The following is a 17,189-nucleotide window of genomic DNA, read 5'->3' on the forward strand; positions in this document are numbered from 1 at the left end:
GACACTTCAACTTGAGTTCCATATTTCCATGCAGGATCTTTCCTTCTTGTGCCACTAGTCATGCTAACAATAGAACATATTTTAACAATTAGTTGTACTACCAATAAAAAAACAACATGAATACAAAAATATACCAGTCTGCCGGGGGTCCAAGGAGGCACTTCCCCCTGGCGGGGTTCAACAAAATTATATTATAAGAGTAATTTTGAAATTCTTCTTGTTGTATATGCTCAATATCGAGCGTACCGAGCATGTATCGCTCAGTACCGAGCATGTACCGCTCGGTACCGAGCATGTACCATTAAGTACCTAGCATGTACTTGCTCGGTACCGAGCGGTACTGGCTCGGTACCAAGCATGTACCTAGCAGTATCGAGCATGTACTGAGCGGTACCGAGCATGTACATGCTCGGTACTTAGCGGTACATGCTCGGTACTGAGTGGTACATGCTCGGCATAGAGCATGTACTCAGTGGACGAATGAAAGAAAGTCGAATTAGGAGTTATTCATGCTTTCGTTACTGCACATCAAAGTCAAGGCCACAACACCGCATACCTTCTCTTCCTACCCTAATCGATGCCTGAATGTTTCCTGCACTCACAACTTCGGCTTCATTTCTTTCCCTACGTCGTCTCCTTCCGACTTCGTCTCCTACACTCACAGCTTCGTCTCTTTCCCTCACGGCTTCGCCTCTAGTTCGCCTTTCGATTCTCACAGGAAGCCCTAATCCTATACGCGAATACACGAACATGAATCGGCTGTGTCGTATTTACATATATACCGAAAAAAATTTCGAGGCGATGCCTCATACTGCCTTTAGGCGTTACGCTCTAATGCGTACGCCTCGTGCGAAAAAATCGTAGGCTTCGCTGGATGGTTCGAGGCGTAAGCCCCGATACACATAACTTTCGCCTCGACTTGAGGCGCGACTCAATGCGGACGCCTCGTCCGCTTTTTTAATGGTTGGGCAATACATTACAAAATTTTAATTTGTCTTTGATTTTAATTCTCAAGTCTGCATTCATGTAAATTAATACTAAAGAGGAAAAAGTTGGAACAATATGGAACCCATAGGTTGCATGTTGGCTTCCTCCATCTACAACCCAAAAGTTGTAGGAAATGCTCCTCTTTCACCCAACCCAAGTTGGAGGAATGAGTACCTTCCTTGAACACCTAAAAGTTCAAGGAGATTTTCAAGAATTTGCAACCTCTAGGTTGCACTTTCTTTCTTTCATCCCACTAACCCAAATAGGAGGAATGAACCTCCCCTCTCGAGCATCAATCGCTCAAGGGATTTCCAAAAATTGCAACCTCTAAGTTACATTTCCTTCATCATCTTCTATTAATAAATTATAGGAGAACATTCAAATCTTCGTCCGTTCTCCTAAACCCAAATTATGAGAGTGTACCCCCCCCCCCCTCTTTGAACACCAAATATTCAAAGAGCATTTAGAATGTTTGCAACCCAAAGTTGCAACTTCTTTTCTCCTACTACAACTCAAAAATTGTAGAGATTTCTCTCATCCCACTAACCCAAGTTAGATGGGTAAATATTCAGTTCTTTGGACATCAAATGTTCAAAGAAATTCTTCCACTTTACAACATTCAAGTTGCATTTCCCCCTTTATTCTCTACAAACAAAAATTATAGATAAATTCACTCCTTTCTAAAACTCAAAAGTTGTATTAAACTCTCATTCATCCAATTCATGTTGAGTGAATCAACCTTGTTCCAAACCAATCTTTTTGTTGAATCAAAATCAACAAGTAACTTCATTCCAACAAAAGTCCTATCTCCAATCCATCCTTCCAACCCAAGTTGGAAGAGCGCAACCATCTCTATGAACATCAAAATGTTTAAAGACATTCATGAATTTGCGGCTCATAAATTGCATATTCCCCCACTCTCCTCCAACTTCAAAGTCAGAGGAGATTTCCCCTCTCTTTAGCTTCAAAAGCTAAAGGAAGTTCCCCAACACTTAGCCCAAAAGCTAAATGTTGGATTCCTATATTCTCCTCTTAGCTTCAAAAGCTAAGGAGGATCTTTTAACACTTAGCTAAAAAGCTGTGTTGGACACCTCTTCCTCTTCTTTAGCCTCAAAGCTAAAAGAAGCATTAATCTCCTCTCCTTAGCTCCAAAAGCTAAGGAGAGTTCTCCAACATTTAGCCCAAAGCTATATGTTAGACACTTTTTCATTAGATTCAAATTCTAAATGAATCACCCTTAGTGTGACATACCACACAAGTCTCACACACTTAGATGCACGACCCCTTAGGCATAATAGGATTATGAATTTTCTTTTTCTACGCATGTGTTTGTTGTTGTGATGTGATTATTTATTTGATTATTTGTATTGTGGGCACTTTCTCTTAAGTGGTTAATATATAAATATATATGTTTTACTTACAGGTGGTCATGTCTAAAGGGGGCGCTATAAATCATAAATAAAAAAATACTTGCATAACAGGTATCGCTTGAAATCCCCAAGTGATGTAACCAATATGGTAGAAGCAGGTGCTTAGCACTTCAAGTGCTAGGCAACTTTTGGATGTGAAATATTATATGAACTGTTTTCTAACTATGTTTTACGGTATTAAGTCTTTTACAATTTTCATATGTATTTGATAGAAACAAGAATTGCATTAGACTTGTGGGGGTTTGGATCAAAAGAAAGAAGTGGACGAGAAGGATGTACCTGCTAAAGGTGAAGTCCGATGTCCATTCAGAAGTCAAAGGCTTGAAGACTCCCCCCCCCCCAAACAAGTAAAGTATGTAATAAATTTGACTGGGTTGTATAATGGCAAGCAACTCAGCTGTCAATTCTAATTGTAATAACTTGGACTCTATAATTTATGTTCAATTTATTTGATTTGTACATTCAATCATGTTTGATCTGCTAACTTGATTACACAATAGAAATGCATATTTTTCTTAGTTTTAATTCCTTGTTTTTCTTGGGGGTGACCAGGACATTTGATGCGATAGACTCTTGGGAAAAAATAAGTTTTCTACCGATTAAAATATAAGCTATGTAAAAAATAAAATTATGCTCCAGGATTTTCTAACAAAAAAAATTGCATGACTCCCTTTCAAGGAGCCAAGTTTTTCAAAAAAGAAAATAATCATGCATAGCCAAAAATGTGTCACATGTAAAAAAGCCCTCACTTAAGAATTAGATAATAAAAATTTACTTTCTTTGTGAGTCAGCAAATGCATACCCTGCGTAACTAGGCATCTTGGCCTCAATTACAAGTTATAAACCCTATTTCCTAAATAAAAACTACTTTCCACTCTTCATATGCATTGAGACCAAAATTATGGTTTTAAAAGCGTTTAGACGGGTCTAGCTGGTAGCCTTTTCTAGGCAGGACAATAAATACAAAGGTCAGGCTAGTTATGCCTCATGTGAGGCGTAGTTTATAAGTCCCTTTGCATTCCGTTAGACTTAGGTTCGAGGCACTACCGCTCGGTAGTCCTCACCTTAGTTGTAAAATCTGAGACAATGGTTGATTCCGATCACCATGCAAGTCCTCACCTTTTGAAATGTAAGCCCCAAAATTCTAATGAAAACGTCAACTAATTAAAAATTAGATTTGTAAAATGTAAAAACCAACATAGGATAGTTTGAGTACTTTTAAGTTTCCATCAGAATCAAGTACACTTCTTTCCTTTGCCCTCATTCCAAAAAAATCTAATCTCAAATTGATCCCTTCATCCTTGAATTTTCTAAAGGCCAAATCCCTTTAAACAAGATTTTCATAGATTCTCAAAATCAAATTTTAGCCAATGTCTAAATAACTTCGAAAAGAAAAGAAAATCACTAGTTTAATTAAAAGTTTTTTCAAGCACCAAAATTTGAGATATAATTAACCATAGGGGCTTGCCTTTATGAAATGTACGTTCCCCAGAATAAAATAAATCTCATTCAACCAAACATTGAATGAGAGAATCTCTGTTAAATTGTAAATTTTATTATTGAGTTCATAAGGAAATGATATTTTTACCCTTCAGGGTACTATATCATTATTCTTATGTCGTACTCGGTCATAAAGTATGCAATCCATTTGAGAATAACAAAAATTCTTCAACAGTGGGGCCCGGAAACTTATCTTCTCTGCCTTTCAGTGATGGATCCTATACTGGTGGGGCCCACAACTAATTTAAATTTTATGTCATAAATAGAGGGAAGCTTAATTCAATAAATATTATTAACTAAATTTAAGATATGTCATTTATATTGGTGGAGATTTTGATGGCACTCCAACATTTTTGCCGTGTAGGGCTCAGCATCGGGGTGTACTAAGCCTGCCCACCACGTTAAAAAAGACGTGCAGTCGATGTCGGGTGACATTGCGGCGAAAATCTTTAATCCCACCGACCAAAAAATGCAATGCACGACTCTTCAAGTATATGTTTACAAATCATAAAATTTTTCCGCCCACCAAGAAATGTAGTTACGGGTACTTATAATCACAAGCATAGCAATACTTTCCCGCCAGTCAAGAAAAGCAGTTACAAATCCTTATAATTTCATTAATCGCAACTTTTTCACATGTGTCAAGAAAGGCAATTATGGGTACTTAGGGTTACAACTCGCCGTATTACACACGTTGCCAATGAGTTTTGCCCACCAGTTAAGAAAAGCATGCACAAGTTCCGCTCGTTGCATCGCATTTAGGACTTTTGCAATCTATAAAATAAAATACAAGTGTGGTTATAGCTCAAAGTGCATGATGGTGAAAGCAGTGACGGTGATACAATGGCGATGGCGATGACAGGAGGACAATGATGGCGTCCTCCTTAGCGTGTGAATTAAAGACAGAGCTGGGGGGAGATGGGTCACTTGAGGCTCTCATATGCACGAGTTTGAGTCCTGAGAGGGGGTGTTAGGTATTAATGAGGGAGTGTGAGTGAATGTGAGATATTTAAATTAGGAAAAATTAGGGCTATATTATTTAGATTTAAGAATTTTTTATTTCAACTTTTTTATTGTTATAGTTTAATTAATTTTAAATATAAAATTGATATGAATATGTTTAAATTAATCACACTTCGACTCACTTATCACCTCATTGTCATTCACGTGCGTCGGGTCCACCTCGACCTGTGAGCACAAAATTACAATTTTTGTTGATTGACAACCCGAGCCAATATAAGTATCAAACATAGCTATTTCAGTTGTCCTAAATGCCCCGGCGTTGTCCGTTTAGCCTATGGAGGTTATTTCGGCGATTTGAGTTTTTGGCCAAGTTGTGTCAGGCAAGTTTCTTTCAGCTTCACAATATTCGCTTTTTTGCAATTCATCATCTGCACTCAATTCAACCCCGACATTAGAATTGAGGTCAACAATTTAGTACATACTATGACTAGTTAAGGTTTTTATCATAATTAAACACAGTTTAATTACGTGATAGAAATAACATTCTTAGACAAACTAAAATTTTTTACTTAAAATTGAACAATCAAGCTCAATAAATGAATCAAGTTTGAGCTTTTTAAACAAGATCGAGCAATCGAGTCAAGTTCAAGCCTAATAATTTACGAATGAGCCAAGCTCAAGTTCGAGTGTGAGCAACGTAAGAATTAAACAAGCTTAACTCGATAAGACACATACTCTACTCGACTCATTTACACCCTAACAGCAAATTCATGTGAACGCAACTATTTGATATTTATCAAAACTTGATGTAGTAATTGTTCATGTGAACGGATTGTCACTAGAATGTGCATGTGACTTTGTTTTTTTACTCAAATGGGCCACACAGGTAGTCGCTCTTTTCATATATAAATAAGAGCTCACTTGAGTTCATTTTCATTCCAAATTCAATTTATCAAGTTTGTTATTAGAGTTTCTTGGTGTTCGGGATAGTTTTTCAGTGTTGTAGAGAGGTTTAGTATTCATAAGCGAGCTTTCAAGTTCATTACTATTATCTTGTAAATCCATTTATATGTTCAATCTTGTGTTTAGTTCTCATCCTTGCTATGCATTTGATGCGACGTATATTGCATTTTAGCTGTTCCGCATTTTTTTAAAAAATTTATAATGTATCTTTAATTTTGGTCATGTTATTAAATGCAAAAAGTTCATGTTGATTTCGTTCATTTCATATTTGTTTATTATGTATATATTAGTAGCCTCTCGATGTCTCAAATCATAAGGGATGTCTTCCTGAGTGTAAGGCATCCCACCACACTGAAGAAAGCATGCATGGATGATGTCATGAGACACTGCAACTAGGGAACCTTCTATCCCACCATGCTTAAAAATGTGCACCAAGTCTTCATATGCCTATGTAAAATTTATAGTATTCCCCCACCGCATTAGAATAATGCAAATGAGTGCTTAAGTTTGAATTTCCTGATTTTCCTCATTGTGCTGAGAAAAAGCGTCCACAAGGCTTATACATTGCACCGCGAGCGTTCCATATAAGTTTCACCTATCATGTTAAGAAAAGTATGCACAGGTTTCTCTTGTGGCACCAAAAGGATAGCAATCAAAATTTTGAGAATTTCAACTATTTTTAAGTTTACATCTTTACGCACAAGGTGATCACAATAAGAAAACAATGGGGGTAGGTGATGAAATTGAATGCACAAGTTATTTTATCTTTTCTCGTTGTCTTTCTTATTTCCTTACTTTTTTTCTGCTTTCCCTCTTTTTAGAGACATACTTAATTTAATTCCAAATATCATTAATTTTTAAAATAAGTTTTAGAATAGGCTTAAATAAATTTTAAATTTTACATACCTGAAAATTTTGGATCTTACATAGTGAGGTGAGAAGGACAAAAAGAGAGGAAGAATGAGAGTGAGAGATAGAGCGAAAGAGAGGGGAGAGATAGAAAGAGAGATGGAAAAAGAGTTAGGGAGAAAGAATTAGAGAGTGTACAAATGAGAGGATAGAGAAAGAGAGAGAGAACAAGAGAGGGGCAAAGAGTGAGGAGAGATAGACAGGTCAAGAGAGAGGAAAGAGGGAGGAGAGAAAGAGCGTGAGAGGAGAAGAGGGAGAAGATGCGGACAGCCGCTTAGCTACAATTGGATGTCAATGCCTTCTCCAATAAACTCCCTATGTGACATCCCTTATCATGAGCTACTAGTTTTGCTGACCCTTCTACCAGCAAGCTCCAAGCAACCTTCTTGCTTCTACACTATCTAGGGTTCAAGCACGAGCTAAAAAACAAGAGCAACGGAGCGAGGGGGGATCAGTCTTCACATGCATCGGCATAGGGGGTTCGTGGACTCGGATATGAACAACGTATAGTATAGCACAGGTATTGGGACACAAGTAGGAAAACAATTCATGTGGCTGACCCCACATGATGGATATGGGCTTTCGATCATTGTTGTATATTAGGTCGACATAAAAAATATCTATATAAAATAATACAGAAAAATCTCAACTACATAAAATTGATCCAAAATGCTCCATCATATTATAATTGTGATATAAAATAGATCTCAATTTAATATATTGACTATTCAAATTGAAGGGGCTAAATTGGAGCAAGACTAAATTGGCTAATAGAAATAGTTGGAGACTCAGAAGGGCTATTTTGAAGCTTACCCCTAATTTTTAAAAAAATCTCAACAAAGTACCCATCCTATTTATGTGATAAACATACTCAGCTGTATTACTATAATAATAAACATACATACTACTTGAAAAAAAAAGAAACGTTTTCCAATCCAGTGGATATTAATCGAAATATCAAAACCACTGATCTTAGCCTTGCAGAAATTAAATTTCAACAGATTTTATAATGGTTTGATTATGCATCAAAAATAAAAAAATAACTAAATATGACATCAGAAAACCTTATTAGTAATGTACATATAGAAAATTAAACTCATCGGTCATATTCGATGTAAAATCTTAAACATCCATTCATAATTTCATTTGATTTGAACAGCATATGATATGCAAATAATGGAAGCTCAAATTACATTGTCTAAGTCACTTATTAGAAAAAAAATTTACGTACTTGATCAAATGTTTAAGGATTAAAAAATTGAAAATGTTATACATCCATTTATAATCTCATTTGATTTATCCAATTCACAATACACAAATAATGGAATGTCATATGTCTGAGTTGCCTGTTAGAAAAGTCATTGAAGCACTAGATCTAAAGCTAAAGATGATATAATTCGATGAATTTTAATCCTATCTAGTTTCAATGAAGATAAAACTCTTAATTTCCATTTCTGTAACTTGAATTTAATAAAGTATTAAAGAAGAAAATAGAAAAGAAATTTGTGTTATCAAATTATTTGGAAAGGTCTCTCTCTCTCCGAGAGAGAAGAATCAAAATGGTATTCTAACTATTTGTGGGAGATCGTTTTAGTCCCAGACTTTATAAAAAATCTGATTTAGTCCCAAGACTCCTTATATAGGAGCCAAAATAATTTCATCATCATAAGTGATGGAAATTAAAGTTAAATTTAACAGTAGATAACTTTGTGTATAGCATGAATAGATTCAAATCGTGTAATTATAGAGTGAGGACTTTTTTAAATGAATAATTATGTCTTGATATTTTTTATTTTGATTCCATTTTAATGAAATATATTGAATTTACTTTTTCATTTAACAATATTAAAGTTCTAAATTTTTATATTAAGTTTAGTCAAATTATTTTATTAGAAAAATAAAATATTAATTTCAATTGTTTAATTATTTTCATCAATATAATAGATAAAATAAAAATTGGAGAAAACTCGCTGATTTGAGATTAAGGTTACATATAAATAGTATATATCAGTAAAAATTTTGTCAATTTGACTTGATTTAATACATTCATGAATATAACTAAATAATTGAAACATATATTTCATTCTTTCTTAAAAAAATCAGTAAATCATTATAAAAATTTTGAACTTTAATTTTCAGAAGCTAAAAATAAATAAATTAACTGTATTTAATTCCATTGCAATCAAGATTAAAAATTGCAAAATAATTTATTCATAACAAAAAATCATCTCACTCCATAATGTTCACAATCTCAATTAACTGATGTTATATCTAAAGTCGAGTATTTATTAACTCTAACTTCAATTTCTATTATTTGTTACGATGAGACAATTTAGCTCTATCCAAAAAGTCGAATAACTAAAATATACAATTTATGTAGTTGGAACAAAAATGGCCCTCCAAAACAATCAAAGGGCAATGTGTAATATTTAGCATCCCATGAAATTGTGCGACCAATAATAAATCCTTTGAGAAAAACTTAAAAATAATTACAATAATGATTTTTTTACGAATAAAAGAGCATGAGAGGAGGCCTTTTATGGCCAATCGAAGGTGGATTTCTCAACAAATAATCATTAGAAAAAATAGATATGAAATGAATATGCAAGCATGGTATAAAAAAAAATTGTGTGCGCCCATTAACAACTGATTGTGAAGAAGTCGATCAAATTACAACGAATAATTTTGAAGAAAAAGAAGAGTATGACAGAAGCTTGCCATGACCAATAGATGCTGAATTTATCCTCACATGCTCGTTAGGAAAAGTAAAAACAAAATGATAAATTACCTTCTTACCAGGAAAAACTAGCTGTGCATTTCTCCTGGATCTCGTTAAAATGCGGACAATATGATCATCTGTTAGAAAAAAACACACGGAGGTTGCATTGAAAAATTAACTTGTACTCAATTAAAGTTAACATAATACGTGGAATAATAACACAAAAATAAGTGAAGCAACTAATAAGAAAAAAAATGATGCACGAACTCCTATTGTTGTCTTGGCTTGGCAAAATCAAAAGTCAACAAATCATTCAGTAAATACCAACCATTTAAAAGGCGTTTGAGGCGATAGCCTTGAGCCGCGCCTCGAGTCGAGGCGTTAAGTGGGCGAACTAAGGCGTAAGCCTCGGTTGTTCGGACAAAACATACGCCTTTTTCATTTGAGGCGTACGCCTCAGGGCGCGAGGCGTCGAGGCGATTGAGGCGCTGCCTCGAACATTTTTGTTCGCCAGTCATGCGTAAATAGATATTAGGGCTTCTTTTGTAAGCATTACCGCCGCTCCCTCTTTTTCTTTCCCTATTTTCTCTCGTTCGTCTGCTCGTTCTCTTCCTCCCGTTCGGTCGTGTGATCCCTGCTCCCGCCGACTTTCCCTGATGACGACTTCAACTTCGACTTTGACAAGATCGACGACTTCAACGACATCGACGACTTCGACGACATCGAGGACTTCGACGACATCGAGGACTTCGACGACATCGAGGACTTCGACGACATCGAGGACTTCGACGACATCGAGGACTTCGACGACATCGAGGACTTCGACGACATCGAGGACTTCGACGACATCGAGGACTTCGACGATTTCAAGTTCGACATCATTTGTCTCCTGTTTTCTTCTTCCTACGTCGTGTTCAACGACTTCGGAGCTTTTGCAGTTAAAGTTCTTAGCCTAACGTGTTCGGCTTCTGCATGCGAGCGTAATTGGAGCATCTTCAATCAAATTCATACAAAGAGAAGAAATCGATTGGCAGCAGATCGAATGAACAAACTAGTTTATGTTATGTTTAATAAAAAACTGAAAGATAGACATCTCAAATTGCAGAATCAAGGAAATATTGAGAATGAAATTGACCCTTTGCTTGTTGATGAGTTACAATCTGATGATGAATGGGTTACTCCTAAGAATGCTGATGTTTTTGAAGTTGAAGCAGAAGGAGAAACTCATGTCAATGAAGAAGACAATGAAGCAACTACCCAAGTATATAAAAGAAAGAAACAAAGTGAGATTGAAGCTTCAAAAAAATTCAAAGGTATTCTTAAATATAATGAATTATTTTGTATGTTACTATTGTTTCATTTTAGAGCTAATGAAATATTAATTGATATAGGAGATAAAGGAAAAAATATTATAGATGAAGAAGAGTTTGAGGATGACTTTGACATTAATTAAGAAGATTTTGAAGACAATCAAAGTGATGATGAGCCTGCTTTGGGTCTTGATCCCAAGGGGATGTTTTATTTTTAAGTGAGTTTATTTTATATCTTGTATTCCAGTAATATTTTCTTGAAACAAATCTTCAAATTCATAGTTGACATAATATTTTGTTATTTTTTGTCATTATTTATAGTTTTAAATTAATTTATTTTATTCATTTTGAGGCTTACGCCTCGATCCGCCTCGAGGCTTACGCCTCGCCTCGCTTAGAAAAAACGCCTCGATTCCCGATTTCGCCTTTTAAAACCTTGGTAAATACAAATTTTAAACCTGCCAACCAGTTGCATGTGGAACGGATATGGGCTATGTTGCCTTGATAAAGGGTTGCTTTTCAGCCAAACAAAACGGAAAAACAACCAAAAGAAAAAAAATTATAAAAGAAGAAAGAATGAAGATTCATAAAGATGACTCCAAATAATGACAACTGTTGTAGCTACTGATGAAGAAAGTATGATCCTCAAATGGAAAAAATCAAGAGTTACGTGTAAAAAGTTGAACCCTCGCATTTATCCTGAACATGTTGCATAATTGCAATGCATAAACTTGTAAAGAGGACCAACATTTTCGTTATGGCTGTTTTGCATTTCAGCAGCAAACCACTAAGCGCATAGGTGAAATAGACCATAACAATATGAAATTAGTAACTTCTGTTTTAGTTGAATAATATGTTATGATAATTCTACTTTTTTATTTCGATGGGTAGAATAGAAACAATATTTAGCAGTGAAATATTGCCAATAAAAAGAGGAAAAACAAAAATGTAATTAACCTAATCAATGACACCGAATTCTTAATTCAAAAACATAATACATGCAGTAGGAATAGATGTTGGCAGATTACAGATGGAAGGCAAGAGATGCAAAAGGCTGAGCTAGAAGATCGTATGGTTGGCGGCCTTTTTATCAGGTGGAGAAGTCGCAAGGCTAACAAAGCAAAATAGTGGGGCCTACAAGGAGTGTTTCAAGTGGGAGAGGCAGCAATTGGCACTGGCATGGCTAGCTGGAGGTGTATCTATTGGGTTAAATGTTGCAAGCTGGCTTCTCTAGCGTGGGTAGCTGCAGGTGCAAGATTTCCACACTCCTCAAACTGGAAATAGATATTAATCATTCCTAGGTTGGAAGTAAGATTGAAATTGTGATTGATAAAGGCTTTTAGCAAGAATATATGCAATCTAAAATTTAGTTTGAGTGGAATTCACGTGGATGATTTCTTGATCAATTTTCTCCATTATAAAGTGTCTATTAATTTCAAAATGCTTAGCCTGATCATAGTGGGCAGGGTTCTTAGCAATACTAGTAGTAGCTTAGTTGTCATATCTCGTTAACATTGGTCTTGTATTGAAAATTTTTAAATCTTCAAGAAAACTTTTAAGCCACATACCTTCATAAATTTTATGGGCCATAGCCCTAAATTCTGCCTCAGCAATTCTCAGAGCAACAATAAAATATGTTTTGTTTCTTCATGTAACTAAATTTCTCCACATGAGTAATAACCAGATATGAATTTACATTAATTATAAATCCTACGTACGTAGCTAGCATTCATGATGATTTATATATTTTTGTCAGTCCCCTTCTTGAAGAATAGCTCCCTTCCAAGTGTCTTTCCAAGATACCTGATAGGAAATGCTTGAAGATCTAAAAAGATCGTTTGGGCGCTTGCGGTGCGGTCGGCCACGGAAAGAGGTGAAGATCACGCCTCGGCCAGTCCCGCGCGGACCGGTCTAACAATACTCCCCTCTCAAAGATCCACCTTGTCCGCAAGGTGGAAAGACGACACCCTCAATTCCTTCTTCATCACAAACGGTAAGAACCTGAAGAGTTTGGTCCTATCATCTGTGCCCCGGCGTATACCTCTCGTCACATCTGAAATAAAGCCCCTTCATCCTCTTCTCCTGTAATTTGTCTCTGTGAGCTTCTTGAAGTTGTCCCCAGGTCTTCCTCCCGCAGTCATTTCCTTCGAAATCCCTCGAAGAATATCGGGTGTTGCCTCCTTAAATTTTAATAAGGTGGTGGTCGTCCTGTACAAGCATCCTGAGCTGCTGCCTCCAGTCTCTCCCTCCAGGTGCCTCTTATCTTCTACCAATTGAGTTAGCTCCATAGCCTTTCCAAAGTCACGGGGCCTCATTACTCTAACCGTTTCTCGGATCTCTAGGGTCAATCCCTTCATGAAGTTTCCCTCTAGCACTGTCTCAGAAAGGTGGTCCAATCACTAAACCCTCCTGTGTCAAGGCAAAGAACTACTCGTAGAAGTCTCCTCCCCTGCCAGTTCGGAAATGTTCTACCAAACAATCCTTGAACTATCTCCAACTTCGTATGGGTCTTCACATGTCCCTCCACTGATACCAAGACAAAGCCTTCCCTTCTAAACATAGGCCCGCCGCAATTAGTCTCTCCTCCTCTGTCAGCTCATTGACGACAAAATATCTTTCTACCTTGTAAGCAATCGGTGAAAAAGTTCATCCAGCATTCCACCGGTGCACATCCTCCCCCTCAAAGATTGGCATCTTCAGTTTCCTCACCCTCGGGTCACACCCATTTCCCTTAAATCCTCTGTAACCTCCCATTCCTCGAAGTGGAGGTGCTCCCCAATTGTCATGATCTTCCCTCCAACGATCATACTCAAACCATTCATCAAAATCCCTCTTCTTCTTTCAAAATCAACACCCCGATGATCGAAATCATCCCCACTCCTTAAAAATTCAACACCTCTTCTTGCGTAACCAATGCTCATCTCCTCACCAGAAAGAGGTTCTAGAGGAGACATTCCGTCTTGTCCCTCCAGGATCTCCATTTCTAATTTTTCCCTTCCCCTAGACGTGTTAGGGTTCTCTTCTCTTCCATATCCGCCGGTAGTTTCCTTTGCTTCCGATGTCACCGGTTTGGTTTTGGCTTCAAGCAATTTCTTCAACATGTCTTTGACCACGGCGAATTTTTCCTCCATCTTTTTATTGACGGATGCAATCTGTCTTTGAAAATCAACCATCTTTACCTCAAAACCTGCTTTGAGTTAACCAAGTTCTCCCTCCAAAACTTCCACTTTCCTACCGGACATTGGTTCCCCTTCGATCGACGTGCTCTGATACCAATTTGATAGGAAACTCTTGAAGGAAACTCTTGAAGATCTCAAGTATTTCCTATCAATCTTCAGAAAACTTAATAGGAAACTCTTGAAGATCTCAAGTATTTCCTATCAATCTTCAGAAAACAGCGAGAATTCTTCACAAAAATAGGAAAAGAGTAGATAATTAGTAATATTTGATGAAATGGAAACGGAAAATACCAAGATACAATTGATCCTCTATTCGAGAGGAGGATCAATCTCTCCCAAATCTCTAAACGCCGCTAGAGCCCAAAGAAAACATAAATCTAAGATATCTCAAATTTCAACCAAATTTAAGATGCACTAACCCTAGAAAAACAAACTATTTAATGCATACAAATGAAAAGGAAATCCCTAAACATCCCTACATTCAAATTTCCCTCCCAAAACCCTCAAAAATCCTTTCTAAAACGATCGTTTGGGTGCTTGCAGTGCAGTCGACCACGGAAAGAGGGGGAGATCCCGCCTCGGTTCCGCCTGGGATACTCCTGCGTGGATCGGCGGGACCGGTCTAACAATACCTTAGTATCCCATGTATAGCATCAAAGTGCTCATCTATAAAAATATCTAGTCTAATGTGGGACAAATATAAAATTTTTCCCACAAAACCACTTGTACCTTGTCAGCGGGGATTGAATCTTCCCAAGTCCCAAGTTTGTTGGATGAATCCATTAGTGTGTTTGTGAGCTTCTATCCTTCTATATAATTTTTTTAGCAGTCCAAGGTGTATTTCTTTTACAAGAATAATACCGATTTGATGGATTTTTTGTTATTTCCATACCAAAGAAATAACTTAATAAACTAAAATCCTAGATTTCAAATTCTTTAGCTAAGATTCATTTCAGCTTGTTTCTCTCCTCGTACTTTTCTATCAAGATGATTCCATTAACATACATGATCAAGATAGAAACTTTATTTACATTAAATTTCTTAGAAAATAAAGTATGGTTAAATAATCCCTGAGAGTACCCATGCCTTTTATTCACCATGATAAATCTAACGATCCATGATTTTACTGATTATGTAAGCCAAATAGAGTGTGGAGACTTAGTTTATATTACTATTAGGGGTTGTTTGATTGGATAAAAAAAAAATGCAGTATAAAGGGAATCCAGTATAAAAGGAATAGTGTAAAAGAAATATTTTTTAGTTGTTTAGATGAATATAAAGTAAATGCTAGTGAATGTTCTTTTTTTTTCCAAATTAAATGAATGTAGTGTAAAGTCCCAACATAGTGGTTGGCGGTGAGGGGCGGTGGCGGCCGGCTATGGGTCGGCAGCGACGGATGGCGGCATCGGCGACGATAGTCGATAATGATCGTGGCTAGTGGCGAACAACAATGGGTGGTGGGCAGGGGCGAGTGGAAGACTACAATGGGTGGTGGCGGCAACCGGATAGTGGCGGTGATGATGGCGGTCGCCGATAGCGGTAGTGACTAACGACATTTGGTAGCCATTGATGAGTGGTAGAGGAGCCTAGTGGTAACTGGTGGTGGGTGGAAGGCGTTCGGTGGTGGTGGGTGGCAAGGGGTGGGGAGGACAAGCAAGCTTGCTCCTAATGTAAAAGATTCTCGCTCAAAATAGGGCGAGTTTAATTTTCCTCAAAAATGAACTAAAATGATTTACATTATATTTACTTTACTTTGCATTCCTTTTTTCTTCCAACCAAACACTAATATTTTTCAAAACCCATGCATTTGGAACACTTTACACTCATTTTACTTCAGACCAAACAGCCTATTAATCTCAAATCCAAGAAAATTATCATTTAACTTCATCTTCAAAGTCCCGACTAAAAAGCCAATTTTTCAATCTAATTGATTGACCTAACCAATTCATATTTATATCAAAAAAAAAATATTATGATGCTAATCATCTTAACAACTAGGGAAATTTTTTTTTAATAATCAAAACCATAAATTTGAGTAAATCCTATTGCAACTAATTTTGTTTTGTACCAATCAACACTTCTATCAACATTATATTTCACAATGAAAATCCAATTTTATCCAAAATATTTCTTTCCTTTTGAGAGATTTGAAAGATTCGACATTCCATTTCTTTTGAGGGCCTAGATTTCTTCATAGACTACATTTTCCCATACAAATACTTCACCATTTCTTAAATAATGTTTAAAATTTTAAGGATTGTGTAATAGCCCATATTTTGGCCCAATACAAATAAATTTTTTGGAGTCATTATATGACTAATCACAAATCGTCTTCACCAAAATATAGATATTGTAATAATTTAATTACACAAGTTTTTTTTGTAATTTTTGGACAATGGTGAAAATCCTCCTCTCGATAAAAGTGAGGATTTCTAAACCGTGGAGTGTCCGTTTTGCAAACCGATTTTACAAGAATTTTTTAAATAAAATGAGATATTTTATGGATATTTTTCTATAATTTTTGTGGCTTCAATAAAATTTTCATAAATTTTATTCTAAAATTGATTAAATAATATAATTATATTATTATTAAATTATTATTTATTTTAAATATCTTATAGCATTATAAATCTTTTCATAATCCCTTTTTTTTCCTTTACTATTCAGCTAACCGAGAATGGGTTAAATGAAATAAGAGAGAAGTTAGGAGAAAAAATGAAAGCAAGATTTAGAGATCGTAGAGCGATTTTCGTTCGTCGATCCTATCGGGAGATTTGTTTATCTCACTATAAGGAACCGTTATCATATTTTTTATTTCAATAACTTTTTGTTTTTCTTTTATTTTTTTGATCAAATTTATTTTTCGTTACCAAAAAATGATAATAATTTTGAATTGATAAAATATTTACCGTGTAACATTTTATATGTTATAAAGATTGAGATTATAGACATTTTAAGTATTTATTTGAGTTTTTTTGCTAGGTGATTTTGAAAAAGCAGCAATTTTTATCTATTCAGAAATTTATTTTAATATCTAAAAATAGTGTTTTTTGTCATGCCAGGTCCCAAGTCTTGGATGAGAAAAGTGGAGAGTTGCATGAGGTAGTCAATAGCAAGAGATTTTGCCCTCATTTTGCGAGAACTTTATGATCTGAGTTCTGGTTTCCTATAGGCGCAAGCCCCTATAGTTAATTACCCCTCCCGATAACGAGAGAGAACTTTCGATTAA

At 36.0% G+C, this 17,189-nt stretch overlaps 1 protein-coding gene across 2 annotated transcripts in view; it reads right to left on the reverse strand.

Annotated features, from left to right (window-relative positions):
- Positions 1–17,189, reverse strand: part of LOC110114897 (epimerase family protein SDR39U1 homolog, chloroplastic) — a 133,297-nt gene that overhangs the window by 55,779 nt on the left and 60,329 nt on the right. Inside the window, exon 4 of one of the 2 annotated variants that reach the window (XM_020847933.2) lies at positions 9,549–9,608. The exons of the other annotated variant lie outside the window; for it this stretch is intronic. Within the exon in view, the coding sequence (XP_020703592.1) occupies positions 9,549–9,608 (60 nt within the window). The remainder of the gene's footprint in view (positions 1–9,548; positions 9,609–17,189) is intronic. 2 annotated transcript variants of the gene reach the window in all.

This window comes from Dendrobium catenatum, unplaced genomic scaffold (genome assembly GCF_001605985.2).
Source record: "Dendrobium catenatum unplaced genomic scaffold, ASM160598v2 fragScaff_scaffold_279, whole genome shotgun sequence".
NCBI classification, from domain to species: domain Eukaryota; kingdom Viridiplantae; phylum Streptophyta; class Magnoliopsida; order Asparagales; family Orchidaceae; genus Dendrobium; species Dendrobium catenatum.